Source organism: Pseudoliparis swirei, chromosome 23 (assembly GCF_029220125.1).
Source record: "Pseudoliparis swirei isolate HS2019 ecotype Mariana Trench chromosome 23, NWPU_hadal_v1, whole genome shotgun sequence".
Classification (NCBI taxonomy): Eukaryota; Metazoa; Chordata; class Actinopteri; order Perciformes; family Liparidae; genus Pseudoliparis; species Pseudoliparis swirei.
The window spans coordinates 17,503,939-17,526,264 of NC_079410.1; the positions used below are offsets into that span (position 1 = coordinate 17,503,939).

General features: G+C 47.2%; 1 protein-coding gene across 6 annotated transcripts; it reads left to right on the forward strand.

Moving 5' to 3' along the window:
* The first annotated feature begins 190 nt into the window (after window positions 1-190).
* rnf216 (ring finger protein 216) lies at window positions 191-16,777 on the forward strand. 6 transcript variants are annotated; one of them, XM_056407297.1, is made up of 17 exons: window positions 191-274; window positions 1,181-1,300; window positions 3,795-3,922; window positions 4,022-5,347; window positions 5,483-5,559; window positions 5,921-6,029; window positions 6,591-6,752; window positions 6,845-6,959; window positions 7,051-7,184; window positions 7,680-7,730; window positions 8,150-8,287; window positions 8,504-8,652; window positions 9,198-9,276; window positions 13,108-13,205; window positions 14,255-14,477; window positions 15,704-15,773; window positions 15,967-16,777. In XM_056407297.1, exons 2-17 carry the CDS (start codon window positions 1,231-1,233, stop codon window positions 16,335-16,337), a joined length of 3,300 nt encoding a protein of 1,099 aa, XP_056263272.1. In that variant the 5' UTR covers window positions 191-274; window positions 1,181-1,230; the 3' UTR covers window positions 16,338-16,777. The 6 variants fall into 6 exon arrangements, with proteins under 6 accessions (XP_056263272.1, XP_056263277.1, XP_056263273.1 ...); XM_056407302.1 differs by having other exon boundaries at window positions 195-274; window positions 1,176-1,300; XM_056407298.1 differs by lacking the exon at window positions 191-274 and adding an exon at window positions 289-986 and having other exon boundaries at window positions 1,176-1,300.
* Window positions 16,778-22,326: the final 5,549 nt, after the last annotated feature.

The window sequence follows — 22,326 nt, forward strand, 5'->3', positions numbered from 1 at the left end:
CCTCCGTCCAAGGTGTATATTATTATTATTATTATTATTTGTATTATTATTATATCAGGTATTCGTAAACCCTGCGCCTGACTACAATGCCGAAGACACCCTCAACCCCCGGGACTTCGTTTCCCAGAAGCCCCGGCGCCCGTTACGTCGCAACTGGTCTCGCGACGCGTGACGTTGCCGCTGTTTTTTATTGGCAGATTTGTTTCGATATTCACGGATTGTCAGTCCCCCCCAAAGAAGGCGTTTTGTAGCGGCTCTCCAACACGACGCTGCGGTAATGTTCATATCTGCGTGTGTGTTGTTCCTCCCTGTGTTTCAGACTGCGCGCGGTGTGTTTGAAGCAATGTTATGGACACAAAACCCGACTGAAGTGAGCTAACTCCTGAACCTATCGGCTAGCTTGCGAGCTACCTAACATTAGCTTAGCGGAGAGCGGCGGTTTGTGTGTCCTCGCGGAAACGATCGATCGCTGCTCTGACATGTTTGTTTTTTTAACGCCAGTCGCTCCGACGTCCGGCGGGTGTTCCGGTGTCGCGGTTGGCGTCAAGTCGGTGGACACAAAACGCAAGTTATAGCCAGCTTTGTGGCGCAACACTGGCAGCTTCTCGCAGTGTTGGCATGTGCTGCTTCAAAAACAGACAAGATCCACCTTTGATTCCATGCCAACTTTCATCAGGTCCGACGGTTGGGCTGCGCGAGCGAGTCAAGGATGACGGAGTGGCTCTTTCCACACCTTCCTATCTGGTTGGCCGACGCAGATAATCAACTTTCGGTTAGCTAGCTGATGGTGTATCTCGATGGTGGCTCTCAACTTGCCCCTCCACCCTGCTCCTCATTCTCCAGACTGTTCCCGTTGTTTAGCTTCCTCTTTGGTGAGCTGAGTTCTCTTCTGCTCACATGCCGAGTGGATAGTCGCGTATTCGTCTGTATTAGCACTGCGTGATGAGATGTAACGGGGTGGAGTCCAACCCTGTTCTCATTGTGTGGTAAATGCTAAGAAAAGTCACACATTTGAAAGTGTAATCATCTGTTGAAAGGGAATACCACTTAACTGTGTGTGTGTGTGTCTCTGCGTGTCTGTCTGTGTTTCTGTGTGTGTGTGTGTGTGTGTGTGTGTGTGTCTGTGTGTGTGTGTGTGTGTGTGTGTGTGTGTGTGTGTGTGTGCGCGCCTGTAGAGTAGATGGTATTGATTGAGCAGTGACTCTGTGGGCTGGTAAGCTTAGTTCCCCAATGGCAGCAGATGGAGGCAGTGATGATGATGTCATTCACCTGGCAAGCTTCAACGTCCACCGCAGCCAATGTAAGACTCATTCATAGAGTCAGGACACACAGCTCTGTCCTCTGGGGCAGCGGTCCCCAACCTTTTTTGAGCCACGGACCGGTTCCGTGTCAGAAATTATTTTTCACGGACCGGCAATATAAATGACGTAATAAATATGACGTCATACAATTATACGAAGGGCATAAAGTGCCAAAACTACAACTCATCATTACGCCGAATTAGTGTGAGCCGTGCGCTTGTTTACCTGCAACGAGCCGCTAATGGAGACGGCGACACAGACGTGTGTTTGGTCCGCTGCTCCTAACCGAGTTCTGGTCGCTGTCATTAGAACACCGGCAGAGTTGTTGTGTGAAATGTCCCTTAAGGCCACCGTCATTTGCATCTCGAACACATTTTCTTCTAGCTCGGACGGGCTCGATTCACCGGGTGGGTTTGTTTACAAATGGGTTGCAGGTCTATTCTTTTGCAGTCGGGTCTTTTGTGGTTGGAGTACCGCTCAAACTCTTTTAAAAGCCTCTTCCACCCGGTCAACGTCTGAAACATCTAGAATATTCCGCTGTTCACTCGCCCACACAGCAGCGACTTTATCGGCCAACTTGAAAACAGTTGTCATTTCCCTGAAGTGACACAATTCATTGAGCAGGTTGAATATGTTTTAAGATTCTTTGTCACTGAAATGTGCCGCCAGCAGAGGGTTCGGCGCGTGAGACTCGCCTGCAGCGATAAACCCGAACTTTAAGACTCCTGAACGCGGCTCAGACCGACACACAGGTATCCGGTCCTTTTTCAAAATAATATATTTTTCCGACTGATTAAAAAAAAAAAAAAGTAAACTTTATTTATTCACTGTTTTTCCGCGACCCGGTTCCAACCAAGCCGCGGCCCGGGGGTTGGGGACCCCTGCTCTAGACTGTACTCTCGTGCCAGTTTGTGGGCATCACATCTTGCACTGAGCACACTGGAGCATTCGAGTGAGGCGGCTCGTTTCCTCCTGGTTTTACAACATTTCAAACTAAAGCTGGTCCGTGTTCCTGCGCGTGGACATGTCGGTCCTGCCAGAAATAGTTTCAGGTTTGAGGTTCCTTTTGCCAAGCAACATCGCTGTTTGACGTGCAACAACATGGATAAAATGAGTATGACGGAAAGCTTGGCATCAGTTCAGATTCAACTTTATTGTCACAGCGCAGAGTACAGGAACTGAGGCAGCAACATGTCGGTTATCAAAGATTTATTCAGGCTTCGGCCTCAAAGAAGTCCACAATGTACGCAACCCTCCTGTTAAAAAATATAGTATAATACTGCTTCTCCTACTTTTTTTTAATAAACAGAAAATATCAGAACATCAGTTGAAGTACAGTCTGAAGAAAACATCTAAACTTTATATCAAAGCAGGGTAAACTAGCCCGCTTTGTATTGCAATTTGCAAAGGCCAATTTGCACGTGTAAAATGTCAGTTTAAAGCACATTCAAGCACTTTATACCGAGAGACATTGGCATGGACAAGTGAAATAGCACCTAGGAAAGTATAAATGAATAATATATTGGCCTGAACGATTTGATTGTTGGGCCTCTGGTCCAATTTGAGTTAATTTCATATATATCGGTAGCAATAAGTAACAAGAAAAGACAAAGTTTTGGAGAGTGTCACTATTCTGTACGTCCACCAGAGAGTAGCAACATGTCATCTTTTCAAATGTCCTGCCCAGTACATTTCTTGGTTGTCATTCTTGCACACACACAAATACTAATTAGAGGGAGCCTTATAAAAATGTTTATTTATATTTTGTGTTGTGTTAAGAAAATTGATCTAGGCCAACGTATTATTATTTATTCACTCTCAAACTTCCTGTCTCGGTTGAGCTATAATACTTACATTCATATATTGTAACTTTTGACAGTCTGAACCCATTAGATGTGTGTTTGTACTTATTATTCAACTCAGTGGATTTCATGCCCAGCTCACAGTTGAAAAGGCTCCAGCGGCCAGTCGCATAACGATTTCTATTGGAAGAACTTATGAAATAACTTAAGAGTTTTGGCCGCCCTCTCCTCCAATCTATTTCTCCTTCTTCCCGCTCCTTCCTCTTCCTCCTCCTCCCTCTTCCTCCCACTCCTCCTCCCTCCTTGCGTTGATTGTTGTTTGTCATGTCAATGTTGTGCACACCAAAAAAAAAAAAAAATTTGTTTGTTGTTTGTTTTCACATTCAATAAACCTGTTTCTGATTCTGATTCTGATTCTGATTTTACTCTGCTCGCCGTTATTGCGGGATGTTTTGCCAAAATGTTAGCAAAACAAGAATTTTAATAAAATACAAGCTTCCTGTGGCCTGTAGTCTCAGGATCTCCCGCTCTTCTCCAGACACGTTCCCCCCCCACAGAGATTAATGTACTCAGATAAACGTAAACAAGAATGTTTTGATGAATGATCATGACAATTGTTCTGTACAGTTTTCCACAAAGACATTAGGAACTTCATATTTGTAATACTGAGTTTTGCGTTGTGTCTGTGAAGGCTCCCGTTCCCGTAAGAGGGAGCTCATCACCATTTCAGACGACTCGGACGAGGAGCCCGTGACTCTGATACCCGGCAGCCCGGTTCTAGTTCCAGACAATGCAGATGACGACATCAGCATATTGGAGGTGACCGATAGACCCCGGTCTTATGTTTTATTGTTTACTTTTATGCGTGCTGTGATACTGTATCCGACATGTATCCATCTTTCCACTCTTCTCCTGCAGCCGCTAACTCCTGCACGCAGACACGTGATCCGCCCGGCAGCGAAATGGAGCGGGACCTCGCACAACCCGATTCCAGTCGCAGGTCACAGTAGCGCCGCGTCCGGGCACCCTGCATCTGACCCGTCTGCCTCCAGAGATGCCACGGTCAACTCCTCCCCGGTAAAGCCAGCCATACGGACACAGACACCGGGGCTGTCGAGCACTTCTGGACACGCACGGCCACAACCCGGCTCGTCATCGCACACCATGTCTCAGCCAAAATGTTACGCAAACTCGCAACAGGACGGTACGTCGGCGCGTACGAAAGAGGAGCTCCATGAAGTTTCTATCCAAACCCCATCTACCTCCACAAATGCCAACACGTCCAGAGCACCTATACCTGTACTTCGTCAGCCTCGGCCCGGCACGTCCGGGCTTATGCAGCCGCCAGCCGGCTCTTCAGAACTCGTACCGGCGGCGGAGCCCCAGCCGAGCACCTCTAAAAGGGCCACGCAATATTCTTGTGTGATTGCGTTAAGTTCTTTTACCAAGACTCAAGAAACGGCCAGTACAAGCACTCAGTTACAAGACAATCCTCAGGCCAGTACTTCATCTGCACCGTCTCTGCTCCGCACGCGGTCTCAGTCCGGTACGTCGACACCGCTCCAGTCCAGAGGGGCCGCGATCCTGCAGCCGCGCCCCACACAGGAGGAGAAACTAGTCGTTCTTCCCCAGCAGCCGAGCATCCACGCCTCCGCTCTCAAAACCCAACCCCAACCCCAACCCCAACCCCAGCTGCAGCTCAGGCCCCAGAACCCACTGCAGCCCGCGTCGCTCCATCCAATGCAGTGCAATCTCATTCCGATTCAACCGCAGCCCCCGGCCCCTCCCCCGCCTCCAGTCCAGGCCCCTCAACAGCCTCAGGTGATACAGGTGGTCCCCCCTGCAGTGCTAATAGCTGCAGCACCGGAGAGACTCGGCCCCCCGGAGGCGGGTCACCGGATCATCCTGGGGAGCCAAGCGCCCGAGGAAGCGGTTCCCAATCCTCCGCCACAGGCCGGTGCCTCTGGCGTGCTCCCGGCGGCCCGCGGCCTTCACATCCGGGTGTCTCACGTGAACTCCAACCTTCCCGTTCCCCCAGCGGCCGCAGCTTCAGTCCCACACAACGGTCGCCTTCTGGCTCCCGCTCCAAACCACCCAGAAAGAGTCAACCCCGCCCCCGGTCTGGTCGCCGTCCCTCCTGCAGCGGAGGACGTTCCCCGGATAGAAGACGCGAGGCCGGGTCCCTCGGCGCCGCAGGGGAGAGCGGAGCTGCCGCCCCACGTTAGAGCCCTCATCACAGGGGTTGTGAGTATCGGCAGCGGTCCATGAGCCGCTATGGTCCGCATGTCTACGGTCTCTTAAAGCTCACCCAGCGGTTAATATCAAGTGATTTGGATCGTGGTGTAAATCTGGTTCTCCCCTCCTCTGTTGCCTCTGCAGCTGGATCTATTCCCAGATGTCTACGAAGCCTATGTAGCAGAATTGATCCAGACCAATAACGTGGTGGACTTGAATGTGTAAGAAGCATCTGCCTTTCTTTCCCCAGCACTTCATATAAAGTGATAAGTGATGCGACAGCTGAGGAAATGAGTACGATCAGGTTTCTAGGTTTCTAGGTTTCCTGCTGTATCCTTTGAACACGTGGACACGGTTTTTTCTGGTATTTGATCAGATGCAGGTGACTTTTATTTATTTATATTCAGTTAAACCTGTTTTTTGACTGATCAATCAAACTATAATATTACAAATTATACACAGAAAACAGAACAATTGTTTAGGCGTACACCTCATTACAGTCCCTCGTGTACTTTGAATGTTCCGTCCAAGTTGCCGTCACACCTGTAACTGTGTTCACACGCGGCTCTCCTCCTTTTCCAGTATCTGTAACCTGCTGTTGGAGAACCCTGAGTACCCGAGGTGGGGTACTGCAGCCGCCACAGCAGCTCCCACCAGCATCCTACTGGAGTGTGGAGGAACCGAGACAGAGGTGTGTGTGTGTGTGTGTGTGTGTGTGTGTGTGTGTCTGTGTATGTGTGTGTGTGTTAATGTAAGTCAGCGCTCAACATCCTCACCGGTATAATGAGCATTATGCAAACTGACGAACTGGAAAAACAAGGAAGGGGAGATTGTTCCTCATTATCACGTCAATCAAAGCTGAGCAGGTGAATACATTCGTCTCTTGGTGTCACTCGTTTCGGGAATATCCTGAAAAACATCTACGTGATGTGAGTGTTTCACAGTGACTTTACCCAATGTTCTCTTCCTATGGAAGTACACACATACACACACATGTATAAAAGCAAAGAGCAGTAGATAATTTCCCTTGAACACACACAATCACACAAAACAGCAGAACCAGACCTTTAGTTACTCCGGCCGCCGCCCTACAATTAGAAATAAATCTAAAAAAACGCCTAAAAGCTGCAGTTCCTCGATGTATTTTTCTCTTTCTTTCCTCTTGTCCTTTCGTTGACCGCTCCATAAACGCGACTACGAATGTGATGCGTCGGGGTCTCGGCGCTGTGTTCACGGCTCCGGGTCTTTCCAGGTGACCGAGGACCTGTTCGACTTCACCAAACTGGGCGCAGTGGGGTCGGAGGCGGTGATGCAGGCCGCCGACTTGCTCATGGCGGATTTCCGGATGCTCAGCTGTCAGGACATCAAATGGGCCCTCAACGCTCTGAAGGGACACTATGCAATCACACGCAAGGTACCCGCAGGCCCACGAGCACGTCCCTGGAACGCAATTACGATTCCACCTTTTCTCCACTCTTACCAACGCGTCTTTGAACGTCTCTCCAGGCCTTATGGGAAGCTCTGAAGAAGTGGCAGGATTCGGGCGACCCCTCAGGAAGGAGACGACGGAGCAGAGCCTCCTCCTCGGAGCGCTGCTGCGTCGACTTCCACTTCGAGCGCGGTGAACGCCGATTATTATTATTGTCTTTGCTCGCTGCTCGTGGGACCCAGCGGGCGCCGGCTCACTCGCTCGGCTCCTTTTCCTCCTGCAGGTTCGGTGAAGTTTGAAAAGAAAATGTATTTCTTGGTGAACGACCGCTGCAACTGCAAAACCGACATGATCCTGGAAGCCTCCTTGCAGAAGGAGCTTTCATTCTATCTGCAGAAGGCCAAGGAATGGGCAGAGGTACACACACACACACACACACACATATATATAACTTCATTTTATTTTTTTTAACAATATTGTGCATACACAGTTCTACATCCTGTTTCATGATGCAGAACATTGAGTTCAGGGTATTTTTCTTTCACCGTCATTTGTCTTTTCACCTGAGTAATATTGCCATATTGGATTTCTGTTGCGACGACTCCTCCAGGCAGGTTTTTAAAGCTAGTTCTACGCCGAGGATTTCTAAATGAAGGGGAATATAAAATAACAACTGATGGTAACGGACGCCGATTACTGAGCCGCTCAAATGGCTGGCATCAGAGAATAGAATGCAATGACTTTCAATATCACTGCCAAGTGCACCGTTTCCAGCCTTTAAGTTTAACTGGCCGCCTGAACAAAGAGATGAAAGACGCGGCCACTTTCAGTTAGAACTCATCGTTTCTAGGAGCTAAGGAAAAAGAGCACGTCACGTCTCCCAGTTCACCGAAGTCCTTTCTCTCTCCCCAGCATGAGGACTTCCTCCTGGCTCTGCAGGTCAATGAGGATGAATACAAGATGGTAGGAGGCACACACACCGTCACTGTGGATCAGACTGTATTTTATTTTGTATAAAATAAAATAAGAAAAGGTTTCTCAATTGAATTTGCAGAGAATGTGTCCCATCAGAACACCGTATCAGTGTGGTGGTATAAAGACTGGATCCTATTGGCTCGGTCACATGGTTGCTGCTGAGTGTGTCTTTAAGACTTCTACACTGTAGTTATTTTGGTTACACAATAGATCCTCCAGTGTTTCCCTCAAACAGCTGAGAGGTTTAGCTTTTCTCACACTTGCACAAACTTGTGTTCTAAACATCTTGTTTTTTTGTTTCTGTATTTGATAATCTGTGAATGAAATCAGTCAAATCGATTAACTCTAAAAGAAGTTAAAGAAACCTCAGGTACTGTGTGTGTGTGTGTGTGTGTTTCTTCCTGCAGGACGGCCAGCTGATCGAGTGCGGCTGCTGCTACGGGGAGTTTGCGTTTGAGAAGATGACGCAGTGTTCAGACGGACACCTGTTCTGTAAAGAGTGCCTGGTCAAATACGCTCAGGAGGCCGTGTTCGGCTCCGGGAATGTACGGACACACACACACACACACACACACACTGTGTGGTTTGTTTTTACTTCACATTTGACTAGTTTCTTAGGTACAATAAATATGATATATAAGTTTGTAACATTGTTGTCCTGGTGCATGATGATGAATGGAGTTTCCTCATTGTGTGTGTGTGTGTGTGTTGGCTGTGAACCGACCTGCGCTTGTCTAATAGCGTGTTTGCTCGTGTTGCAGTCGGAGCTGAGCTGCATGGAGGGAGGCTGCCCGTGCTCCTACCCGGTGTGTGAGCTGGAGAAAGTCCTCCCGGAGAACATACTGTGTAAATACTACGAGAGGCAGGCGGAGGAGGCCGTCGCCGCCACCTGTGCTGATGAACTTGTGCGGTAAGTGTGTGTGTGTGTGTGTGTATGAGACGTTTGTCTTGTAACCAAACTGTCTCCATGTGGTTTAGCTGGATCACACTTCATTTGTTCCATGATGTTTACATCCTTTATAAATCACAAACGATCAGTCAATCAATCGATCAATTGGCAGCAATTTGGATTATCAACTAAAAAGTAAATTTAGTCCTCTTATTTATGTTCTTTGTTATGTCCTTGTTTTTGGGCTCTGGGGAAGCGTGATGGGCATTTCAAAGACGAAACCTTGAAATGACAAGTCAAGAAAATACTCTGCAGATTATTGATGATGGATAAAGTTGTTATCTGGAGCCATAATCCTTCAGAACGGCCAGCAAAAACTTTTTTCTCTGTCTTTTAACGCATTTTGAACTTGTGATCTCGTCCGAGTGGCCTGACGGGGATCTGTCCACTCATACCAGATGATTGTGTTTCCTCTCGGTGGGGTTTGTTTATCTGGGATATGTCTTTCAGCTGAACCGTGCATTTCACCCCTTAACCCTCTTAACTTTCCTCTTCGGCCTTTCCAGGTGCCCGTTTTGCAATTTCCCAGCCTTGTTGGACAAAGACCGGTCTCTGTTCAGCTGTCCCAACCCCCGGTGCCGCAAGGTCAGTCCCGCTCTGTATTGGTTTAGTTTATCAAACGCCTCTAAAGGCTCCTGGGGCCGTTGTTTTGCTCCTCCTCTTCCCTTACGGGCCACAACTGTGAAGGGTGGTGCTCTCTCAACTCGTGCTCAGTACATGCAGCACGCATGGCTGTGAGTCAGGATTCATCCGTACTGAAGGAAAGAGAGCTGGGGCCTGGATAGTATTCAACATCAAGAATAATCTAGTCCTTTGTGACAGTGAAACCCTAAATCTCTGCAGCCGGGACGGAGTTCAGAAAGGATCGATGATCAGTTCTCTGCAGATGATGAAACGGTTCCATGTGGCGAGGTCGCCACCGCCGTCTCCCTCCGTGTTTATCTCGGGCCTCCTCCCTCCCTCCCTCCCTCCCTCTGAGGAATGCAGCGGGTTGCTTTGTGTCTGCCAAGGCTGTCAACATGGATTCCAGACTGAAATCTCCATTATTTGGCAAAGAGACACACACTCACACACACACACACACTCTTATTATTCTCAGTTGCTCCACACAAACACGACCCGCCCTCACTTCGTCTTTGTCTCCTCCAGGAGACGTGAACTAATGTGATCTGAGGATGTTTGGCCCAAAACGCCACATTTGGAGTTATTGAGATGAGCTCATCGATCCCGTCTGTTAACGTTACTATTTCCCCGTGAAAACCGTTGACCGAGGTTTGCTTGTGTTATGCTAGTTGCGGCTAGCGTCGCCTAGGTTACTGAAAACCCCGTTTGATGTGTTCCAGTTTCAGCGTGTTCGTGTGGTCCGTGTACGTAGAGCTCTCGCAGCACACAACAGACCTTCTGTCTCCGGTCAGGCTGTAAAATAACATTTTACATCTGCTGCCTTTGACCAGTCGTGTATTTCATAAAAGCAACTCGGCTGTGAGATGCCCCGATGATATCCCCGTTTAAGTCGTACATTGTCAGTTCAGTTATTGCTGGAAAAGATACAAGACCTCCCCCGAACCTTAAATCGACTCCTCGGGGAGGCCCCGCCCCCTCTTCGATTTCTTAGTGTTAGCTGACTACGAATGTCGTTGTTTGAGGTTTAATGATCATAAAGTCCTCTGAAGTTGTGTGAAACGTGTTCCTCCTTTCTCCTGCTGCTCCGCCCACTGGCCTGTAGGTGGAGCCAGAGGTTCGTACCCGGCAGTGTGGCTGCACAGCTGCATCCCATTACATCCTCACACACCCAAAGACACAAGAAAGTTCGACGTGCTCCAGATCTCTTTTGGTCGGATGCCTTCTCTGAATATTTTCCTTCTGCCGCGGAGGCGGCGACAGCTGCGGATTTGGACCGGCTGTTAGAAACTGTTCCGTGTCTCAGTCGTACACGTTTGAGTTGTGGAGGAAACGGCGCTCGTGCCCTTCTAAAGTTTCTTTGTGAAGGAAGTCCAGAGCTCCTGAAAGTGAACACAATTTGCTTCCTCTTTTAAATTTGTGTAGGAATCAGGAAATGAGTCTGTAGCTGCTGTGGTGTGTGTTGTCCCCACACACACACACACACACACACACACACACACCTCCCCCTTACTAACTCAGAGGTGGTCACAAGAATATCAGAATTACATCCAGTGGCTTTATTTTTAATTCCATTGTTTTCATCCCGGTCCCGCGGTGGAAGGTAGTTGTTGTACAGTCGGCCTCGCAGAGGGGAGGGGCTTCATTATGTAACCCGCCTTTTCCCCCACAGCGCCGCCTCATTGGCCGGCTGCACCCTCCACTCCCCTCATACTGGTTTCTTACTGGTTGGATGCACTTCCTCCTCCATTTCAAATGTGGTCCAGGTCAAGTTTGACCCAGATTCTCCTCCCTCCCTCCCTTCCTCCCTCTCTTCCCCAATCCTCCTGCTCCTCTCCTCTGGCTCCCCTGCTAATGTTTTCCACATGTGGATTATGAGGACATTTGGAGGCGCTTGTTCCCAGCCTGCAAATGATTACTTCATGAAAGTGGAGAAATGGTGACTGTCGGCCGCTGGACGGTGCAGACGAGAACCTGAGCCCCGGGTCCCCGTGGGTCCCTGTGGGTCCCTGTGGGTCCCTGTGGGTCCGTGAGCGCTGCTCATGCGTTATCTAACCTGCACTCAGATTTGATGATTGCAGTAAAAAGCCGCCCCGCCGCACCCACGACACAGCCCCCCAATCAGAAGCGAGCTGCCGGCGCTGCCTTATAAGGGCTGCTGCAGCCTGCACCAATAGAGGAATTAGAGAGAGGGGGGGGGCAAAGTATGAATGAAGCTGGAGGAAGGTGATACTGGGAGGGGAGGAAGGAGGGTAGGACCCGAGAGAGTGGAGCGGGGCGGCGGGAGCGACTGACTCGAGTCAAACGAGCTCAATATCCCCGATGAGTCGCTCACATCGGGGATATCTGTGCCTCATGAAAGTTTAACACATATTAGCCACACTCATGTGTATGTAAATCTGTGTGTGTGTGTGTGGAGACACGCCCCCCCCCCCCCCCCCTGTAAGGGGTTTACTCCGATGTCTGGCTGTAAGAGCTCAGGTGTGTTTCTGCTTTTCAACAGCTTTTTCCAACAGGTCCCAGACACACACACACACACACACACACACACACATACACACGCGCGCGCTCTCCGTCTTACACTGTCCCTCCTCCTGGTCTCTAGGTTACCACCAGGGGGTGGTCTGTCACCGCTCTGCCTTCCATCCTCCCCCCCTCCTCACTCCCTGCCTCCCGGTCTTTGTGTGATGGTCTTTTCCTGACACTTGAGTCCAGGCTGCGCCCTGTGGCTCGCCCCTCGCCCCTCGCTCTAAAGACCCACGTTGGACCAGTATCGTGGACCTCAGACTGTTTTCTCACTCTGCTTTATCCCAGTCACTCTGATTCACGCCGGTGCTTCGTGATTGTCGCTGCTCGGGCACTCCCTCTTTTTATGTAGCGCCACAACAATGTGAACGCCGCCGGTTCCCTTATCGACTCCTCTGCGGCGAGCGACCACGTTCTGCCTGTGACGGGCTTTTGGGGGGTTTAGAGCGTCTTTACCGTTTGCCTCCAAATGCCAACGAAAGCTCTGGCTTTTCCAACTCCCCACCCTCTGGCTGACCTTGCACACACACACACACACACACACACACAGCTGCCTCAGTGAATATTGTGAGGGCTTGTAGCCTGTTGGTAGCTGAAATCACACATACACACACACACACACACACACACAGTGATGAAGGGTGTGTGAAGAGGTCACAGGGCATACGGGGCGCGTTCGGGTTTCCTCTCGGGGGTTCAGGGTCAGACTGGAGGTTGTCGTGGAGAAATGGATCATACTGGTGCTGCATCAGCTGTCATACGCCACGATCTTCAATATTAGATGAGTGGTTCAAATATTTATGGTGACGAGAGCGAGAGAGAGGGAGAGAGAGAGAGCATCACGTCCTTTAGCTGAACGTCTCGAGCTGACGCGACGAAGGAGGCTGGAGGATGGAGTTGCTGTTTCTAGGCAACCAAGCAGTCAGCAGCGATCACATCACACTCTTGCTGCAGTCTCTCTCACACACACACACACACACATGCTCACACACATTTGTATGGAGAGCCACACCTAGAAGCTGTCTGCAAGTCCACGTCCTGCAGTGGCAGCACACGCAGCGTGTAGCGCCGCCTGTGGAGGAAGTGGGTACTGCAGCTGGTGTTTGCCAAGCGGGCGGATGAGGAGCTGTGGGTTCGTCTCCTGGTATTCCATGATCCCTGTAAACGTGAATAAATGTTCCAGTGGGAGTCTTTTGCTTTCCTTCTTTCCTTCCTCCTCACCCCTACACACGACGTCTGTCCTCACCCCGTCTTCTCTTCTTCCTTCAGGAGAGCTGTAGGAAGTGCCACGTCCAGTGGAAGCAGCACGTGGGGAAGACGTGTGAGCAGGTCCTGGAGAAGGACGAGATCCGCATGAGGGTGCTCTTGTAAGTGAACGCCTCCATCAACGCCCCGTCACTCGGACCGGGGCGTGCTGGGCCTCCGTTGGGGGTTCAGGAAGCGTACTGCCTATTCTCTGGGCCCCAGAATCTTGATAAACGAAATATTCTAATAATAAAAATAGTTTTAATTTTAAATCTTAATCTTCACCACCGTTTGAACGCGTCTTAGCGGACGTGTTTTGTCGCAGCCCGTGTTCATTTCTCGGTTTTCTCGCCCTCGGAGAGGATGCTGGGTAAACGGTTCACTCCAGGAAGTGAGCGAGGCCAGCTGCTTCCTGCGGCCCAGCAGGTCCGCAGCCGGTACTTCCTGTTTTGAACGCCACACAGATCTTTTTTTACTTCCTGGTGCTTAAAGAGAGGCAGGAAGTGGCCCGGTGGAAACATCCGTGGGGCAGGAAGGCGTTACTAACAAAATCACCATGGCAACTTGAGTCCCTCCAGATTTTGGGGTTTGGTCACTAAGAGAGGCCTCAGAGGACTTTGAGTTATACAAATAGGGATTATAGTTATAAATAGAGATAATAGTTATAAATAGAGATAATAGTTATAAATAGGGATAATAGTTATCTTTATCAAGATTAATTGTGAATACCGTTTGATTCACCTGTGATTTAAGTAGTTCTAATTCACGCTAACGCTGGTTTGTTTGTACTATCCACTAAACTGCTGTGGGACTAAGAGAGGATGCTTTGACTTTATCTTAATACTCAATAAATAAATCCAAATCGATCCCAAAGAGCGGCGGCAGAGAGACGAGTAAATAAATGTATATTAAACAGAATCTTCGAGCATAGACATCACATGTCTCTGATAGAATATAATAATCCTGTCTTCAGTCCCACGGCGTGTCGCCCAGGTGTCTCATGAACCCTTTGTGTTCTCGACCTTCTCAAGGGAACACGAGCCGCAGACTAAACGCCTCGCTCCACTTCCAGATTAAGAGAAGCGCGAGGAAGACTCAACACCGGCCGCACGGCGCCGTTTTGACTTTCACTTATCGCGTCTCTTCCGTTTTGTTTTCTCCACGCCCGCAGCGAGGAGCGCATGACGGCCGCCCGGGTGAGGAAGTGCGTGAAGTGCGGGACGGGCCTGGTGAAGTCCGAGGGCTGCAACCGGATGCCGTGCCGCTGCGGCAGCTTCATGTGCTACCTGTGCAGGGAGCCGATCACGGGCTACAACCACTTCTGCCAGCACGCGCGCTCCCCCGGCGCGCCCTGCCGGCAGTGCCGCAAGTGCTCCCTCTGGACGGACCCCACGGTGAGGCCCGTTGTCATGGAAACGTCCGGTCCGTCTCGTCTTTTCAGCCGGCGCACACATCCGGTCCCCGAGATACGTTCCCTCGCACTCGCTAACGCGCTCACACACACTGACCCTGAGCTTCTGACTCTGGGGGCCTCTGGGGCCACAGTTGGTCCCCTGTGGCTCCTGGTGACCAGGCGCTGGTGGAAGGTTTATTTGTTAATCTAGAGAAGCACGAGCTGGACCTCCACAGCTTCCTCACAAAGAGCGCGACGTCGGCCAAAGCTCGACTTCTACTGGTGTCGTCGAGCTCAAGGCCCCGTCCCGTATGAAGAGGAGGAGGGGGGTCACGCTCGTCTTCACATCGGCATCATGGCCTCAAGGGTTGTAACGATCACTGGATACTTGTAACTACTCCACAACATATTGTTAAATATGTCTTTGCGTTTCTTTATTGTTTATTTGAGTGTGAGAATATTGCACTTGCATTTATATAAATGTAAAAAAATATCTGTAAAACCATTTAGCTGTTATTATGATGTAAATCTATTTAATTTAGGTTTAAGACACTGGAAAATAGTGATTATTTCTTCCATATATATATATGTATGTGTGTATGTGTATATATATCTATATATATACGTATATATGTGTGTGTATATATATACGTATACATATATAAATATGTATATATATGTGTGTCTATATATATATATGTATTTATATGCGTGTGTGTATATATATATATATATGTGTATCTATATGTATTTATATGTGTGTATATATAGCTATATATATATATGTGTGTGTATATATATGTAGATATACGGCGGATTCACAAATAGTGGTTTACTCACGCGAGTAGAGCAAAGCTTTCGGTGTGAACGTCTCATTAAGGAGTGTAAATTAGATTAGATAATACGTTATTCATCCACCGTGTTTTCTATAGACAGCACATGAATAATCCGTTTATTTTCGTAAAGTCAAAGGTCCAGACCCACTCTCTGGGGATCATAAACCTTTCAAGCCGTCAGGTGGTCAGATTCGACCCGCGGGCCTTGAGATGACAGCTAGAGGGTTTATTTAAAAGTCCATTATCTGGGGACCACAAGAGTTACTGTCACTTTGATAAAACAGTGAATGTGTTGCTGTCTTCATCTCATCGAAACGGCGTGTGCGTGTGCGTGTGTGTGTGCGTGTGTGTGCGTGCGTGTGCGCGTGTGTGTGTGTGTGTGTCTCTGCAGCAAGACGACGAGCGGATCATTCAGGACATCCAGAAGGAGGGCGAGGCGGAGCTGAATAAGAAGTCTTTAGGTCGGTACTCTGAGGGTCGAGCGTCTTTAAACTGACGCAATGTAATGGATCGTGTTGCCGGGCAGGATACATGTTGCAGCAGCTTTATTCTTTTTGCTTTTTGTGACCAGTATTTATTCAGACCGGTTGGCTGTTGTGTTTCCTGTTGTTGGTCTGAAAGTGAACAGAACTTCTCTCCTCCTCCTCCTCTCAGATAATCCGGGGAAGCGGGTCGGCCCTCCTCCGGAGCCCATCACCGAGGCCAAGCGGCCGTGCGTGGGCCCCCTGCACGAGAACCCCCCGCACCCTCACCCCGCGGCCCCCCCCCCCCACCCGCAGGCGGTCCAGGCTCCCCTGTTCGTGCCGCCGCGCGGCCGCTACCCGCCGCCCCAGGCCGGCATGTACCACCAAGTGATGATCCCCCGGCTGCCCCCGGCCCCCTACGTGCCCCCCCTACAGCACCTGCCCCCCCTGAACAACAACAACAACAACCACCCGCCAGTCAACCCGCTCCACCACAACTTGGACATGATGGACCTGCCCATGCACTACGGACCCCCGCACCGCTTTCACCGCCGCTTCTAGCGGCTCGCCCTCAGACCGCGAGCTCTTCGTCACCGGCTGGTTGTTGACTCTTCGTCACCGGCTGGTTGTTGACTCTTCGTCACCGGCTGGTTGTTGACTCTTCGTCACCGGCTGGTTGTTGAGCTCTGATGTTTTGTATCTTTCTGTTTGCGTCGCCGTTTTCTACTCCATCGCGTGTGTGTGCTCACGCCGGAGGGGGCGGGGCTTCACTGAAATGACGAGCGCACCTGTGACGCTTTGCCTTCGATACCGGAGAGCCACGTGTTGCTCCTCTTCCGTTTGTACGTCGCGGTGGAGATGATGTGTGGTCCAGAGTCTCGAGCAGACCAGTTTATACGATATTTTTGAGTACATAATTGAAAGAAGAAACACACGAGCATTCCTTTGTGTAACAGGTGAGAGACCACACCGTTTTCTAATAAAGTTTATGTTCACTTTTCCATGAGTTTTCAGTTCATACAAGTTTAAGCTCTCCGTCATATATATTATATATTATTAATATGTGTATGTATGTGTGTGTATATATATATATATGAGAATATATTTGTGTGTGTGTGTGTGTGTATATATACAGGACTGTCTCAGAAAATTAGAATATTGTGATGAAGTTCTTTATTTTCTGTAATGCACCAAAAAAAAAAAAAATGCATTCTATTCATTCATTATCAACTGAAATCTTGAATATTGCAATTCTTTTATCTTTAATATATTATGGCTTACAGCTTACAACTCAAAAAACTCAAATATCCTATCTCTATATATCAGAAAAAAGTATAAATAGTAGGTATTAAACAAACACATCTGATGAATTAATAAAACCAAACACCTGCAAAAAGGGTCCTGAGCCTTGACAACAAACACCAGTTGTTATAAATTTTTTTTTTACTTGGTCTGAAATATTAAAATTTAATTTTTAAAGAGATTTAATTTTATCTTTTTAATGTATAATATTAAATAATAGTAATAAAGAATAAAAGTTTGATTTTGTAATGTTGATTTGTGCAGAACATTTTTTGCTTTATTTTTGTTTTTTAATTTTTTGACAGAAAACTGTATATGAGAATAGATATATATGCAGATTAATTTGTATTTAATATATACACACATGTATAGATAATATTTATTTTTGAATTCATACATATGCATACATTTTATTCATATATTTTTTTAATATGCAAACAAAAATGAATATATATATACATGTATATATAGTGTTTATTCTCCTTCCTGCTCTCATGGAGAAAAAGGGGCTGACTCATGGTGACTGAGCCTCGGGCTCTGCGCCAATCACATGACAGAGCGGCAGCTTCACGCCAATCATGGCGATGCAAGAGCAGATTGCTGAGAGAGAGAGAGAGAGAGCCCCTTTGTTCAGCCAAGCGTGCTGCGAGTGTGACAAATAATTTTGCTACACGACACACACACACACACACACAGCCCCTTGCGTCTGCAGACTAACAGTAGCGGAGCCCCGCTGTAGCCCAGGGGTCCCGATGGGTCCTGATGGGTCCCGATGGGTCCCGATGGGTCCCGATGGTTCCTGTATTTGCATGACAGACTCAATGAGACTTTAATCACATTCAGCATCTTCTACATCAGCAGTGACGTCACGTAACGTGTGTGTGTTGAACAAGACACACGAGGACACGCACAGCGTTGTGGAAATATATAATTAAATAACAATGAAATAGAATAATTGCATTAATTCCAATGAAATAAGTGGCCAAAATAATGTGAACACATTTGACATAAATTAAAATATTCATTTTAAAAGTAGTGGCAACATTGAGCCTCACAAAAGTTGAGTCGAACTGTTATGAATATAATTAATTTATAATATTTGAACATTTGGAATTTGAACCCGGAAAATAGAAAATAATAAAAATATAGTAGACATTTTTTCAAGATAGTTCCGATAGTCGCCTTTTCGAGCCTCTCCGGTCCCGTTCATCGGTCCAGGAAACACACCGACCAATCACACGCGTTGTAAATCCTCTCACGTGGTCCTACTCGGCCAATCACATGTGTATTCCGTTAAGCCCCGCCCTCGACTCGAGTGCCATATTCACACACGTGAGCGACAGGAGAGACGAAAGATGGAACAAGTCCGCGAGTCAGAGAAGTTATTAACGTGGTTAACCAGCTTTACTCAATACTTTACAGACACATTAACAACTTAGTAACAACTGAGTAAATCCCGACACACACACAGTTCTTATTTTAGATGAAAAGGAGACTATATTATATCATTTGATCGCCCGAATAAACTGAATTTAAAGCTGCAGGACAATTCAGTTAAATAGTACTTTATTTTTCCAAAGTTTTCTGTTTTAAATCCAGCCTTTATTTTACTTATAATAAGAGAAGATCGCGTATTTATTATTAGAGAATGTATTTTTATTTCATCCAGTTCAATTTGATATATGTAATAATAAATATTGTTTAGATGTTATTCAATTAAACTCTCTTTATTTAATTTGAATCAGTTGTTGACTATATACAGACATATGGCACTAATAGAGCGCAACATGTTCACTCCCTATGAGGACTACAGTTATCCTAACGTGTTACATAGGTGCACATTAGTGTGTGTGTGTGTGTGTGTGTCTGACCTCAACCTGTGACCTTTGGCCTGGCTGTCACTGCCGCTCTCCTGCGACATGAGGATGACGAGGATGCGCCGCAGTGAGCCTCGTTCTCTGAAGACAATAACGCCTCTCTCCATCACTGCTTTATTCTTCTTTATTCTTTATCCCCCCCCCCCCCTACCCCCCCATTGGCCCTCCAGACGAGCATGTGGCTCATGGATTAGAGTCGGATAGTATTATAGAGTATTATCTGCTAATGACTCATATAATTGAAAGAATAAAGGACGGGCTTAACTGACGGCGTACGGCTCAATAAAGGAGATTTCTTTGCTGGTTGTGTGAGTCGCGGTCGGCCATGTTGCTCAGCGAGGAGCAGCCCGGATTTTACACATTTTATTTGTGGAAGATTTGCTGATATTCTACTTTAAAATGACTCATACAAACACAGATGTTATCTATATCGCCCACATGAATGTGTATTGTTTTTCTTTTTATCTCTGTTCCTCAGTCGCATGTCTTTCATGCATGAAGTAAAGCACCTTTAAATGTAATTGTGTATGAAGCGTAGCTTATCATATGAAGCGTGGCTTATCAGCTGTGACCTTTAGCGACCTCATCGAGGTGTGAACACAGTAAACCTGTTCTCTATTGAGACTCTGAATAGACGTTTCACCCTTTACAGTGAAAAGCTGGTCAAATATGAACGAGACGCGACCCGAGAGGGACAAACAGCAGCTCCACTTCCTGTCTCTGTGAGCGCCAATACACACACACACACACACAGATGAACACACATTTTTGTGCATCATCTGTGGTGACCGAGACAACCTTCACACCCCACGAGTCACACATTATGTCAGTGTGTGTGTGTGTGTGTGTGTGCGTGTGTGTGTGTGTGCGTGTGCATATTAAAGCCCTCGGCTGGTGTCTGGCAGCATTTTGCTCCCCAGACGATTTTTTGCTTGTGTGTTATTGTTTGTGTGTATCTTTAATGAGTGTGTTTGTGTGTGTTATCGTTTGTGTGTATCTTTAATGAGTGTGTTTGTGTGTGTTATCGTTTGTGTGTATCTTTAATGAGTGTGTTTGTGTGTGTTATCGTTTGTGTGTATCTTTAATGAGTGTGTTATTGTTTGTGTGTATCTTGAATGAGTGTGTGTGTTATCATTTGTGTGTATCTTTAATGAGTGTGCTTGTGTGTGTTATCGTTTGTGTGTATCTTTAATGAGTGTGTTATTGTTTGTGTGTATCTTGAATGAGTGTGTGTTATCATTTGTGTGTATCTTTAATGAGTGTGTTTGTGTGTGTTATCGTTTGTGTGTATCTTTAATGAGTGTGTTATTGTTTGTGTGTATCTTTAATGAGTGTGTGTTTTATCATTTGTGTGTATCTTTAATGAGTGTGATTGTGTGTGTTATTGTTTGTGTGTATCTTTAATGAGTGTGTTTTTATGTTGTACACAATGATATGGTGAGTATATAATGCGTAAAGTATATATATATATATGTATATTTATTTATATATATGTAAATGTATATATACACACACACACACACACACACACAGCAGTCAAGTATGGAGGACTTTAAGAGGAACAAGGAGTTCAGTAGAGTTTGGCCTGCTGCTGTTTCCCCGATGAGGTCTGTTGTGATCAAAGGCAGACCCCCACCCTCCTCCTCCTCCTCCTCCTCCTGCTCCTCATACTAACCCCCATCCACTCACACCACACAATCCTCACCGCGCCTCCATTGGCCCACATTTTAGATGTAATGAATGTTTTTGACATTTCGGGCCCTGAACGCCTCTTTGATTCAGCTTCCAGCGGCTGCTGTTTCCATGGCAACAATGCGTCGGTTGAGGTGCAGGGGGATTCAGATATGGGTGGAGACGAGACGGCGGCCATTTCGCACGCAGCCTCCCTCCCTGAACCCCCCTCCAGTCCCTCGTTACCCACAACCCACTGCACTCAGTTCTGGGATCTGGGTCATATTTTAAAGTGACTCATCTTTTTTTTGCAGAAGTTATTTAGAAGAGCGGGGGGAGGGGAATTAGGGAGGAGACCGCAGAGGGAGAGGATGAGGGATGGATGGGAGGATGGTTAAAGCAGGCGGAGAGAGAGAGAGAGAGAGAGAGAGATTAGGTGGGAGGGGGACACGAGGCAGCAGAGGGGTGGTGTGTTTGTTTTGCCATGTTGGGTGTTCCTCTGGGATCTGACAGCCTGACGGGTGGAGGGAGTTGGATTAGAGACCTGCTCTGGAGGCTCCATCATTACATTACCGCTGAATGGTGTTCATGTGTGTGTGTGTGTGTGTGGAATATTTGTGGGGGTTGCCCTTTCTCTGCAATAGAATAAATGTTTCAACACAAAGGCTCCATTCAGGAGACGGGAAAAATGTGTGTTTCTATATATGTGTGTGTGTGCGTGTGTGTAAACGGAAGAGCACATGGAGCCGCTGTGGTTAGAAACTGGCAGGACGCCAAGTGTGAAGCACTCAGATTAAAGGAGAAATGTGCAGAGAGAAGGCTGTGAGTTGCAGGTTCACAGCTCGTCAGCCTCTCATTGGTCTCCTCCTCGTCGTGTTGCATTCAAAGGAAATGTGCACAGCGATGCACTAAATAAATGGAATTTCACTTTGCTGAAAAATATTGTGCTATCGAAGATTATCAACCATAATTATGCTCGCCAAGCTTGGAGTTTCTCCTCGTTGAAGCCGTGTAGAAGGAGCTTGACCGCATGCTCCTCTGGTCCGTGTGTCCTTGGGCAAGGCATTTGTCCCATAAGTGAATGAAAGTTGATGAATGACATGAAGGTTTGAGTGGTTTAAAGATTAGAAAGTCATCCATTTAGCCCCCAAAAGATAATTCAATATTAAAGGTGTAGGAACCAGTCACAGCGCGTGTTTGAGACGCGGACATTAGCGCGTCTGTCTAGCTAGCTAACCATCAGCTCCAAGATCGAGGAGCAGTTCATTCTGCATTTATTTATCTTGTAACATTTAAGCTTCAACATACAACTTAAAAGCATCCGTTAGAATATAACTCTTCATGTAAAGAACATTTATCATATACTGCGTTACTAGAATTCAATCCTGCGTCTTTAATCTTCTAATTATCGTGAAGATGCTAACATTTCGTAGCTTTAACTTCAATCTTTTAGTGCGACATAAAGGAGTTCCCATCAAGCACATATTTAAGACCTTTAAAAGAGTTCTACTTTTATAATGGCAACAGTTCAAATATTTAAAAGTCAGCTAGAGACGAGAGTTTTTAAACTTAAGTTTAATTAGCTTTTGAGCTAAAGCTAACATCTGCTAGTGACAGTCCAGTGACATTTCAGCCAACACAATTGGTAATTGTTGGTTTGATAAAGGAAACGGTCGGAGAGAAATAAACAATAAGACGTG

Excerpts from the sequence above, each read along its gene's own strand:
- rnf216 (XM_056407297.1), top strand. The coding sequence starts at position 1,231 with ATGGCAGCAGATGGAGGCAGTGATGATGATGTCATTCACCTGGCAAGC. Across the intron at positions 8,653-9,197 it reads TGTGCTGATGAACTTGTGCG|GTGCCCGTTTTGCAATTTCC; the intron begins GTAAGTGTGTGT and ends CGGCCTTTCCAG. Across the intron at positions 9,277-13,107 it reads CCAACCCCCGGTGCCGCAAG|GAGAGCTGTAGGAAGTGCCA; the intron begins GTCAGTCCCGCT and ends TTCTTCCTTCAG.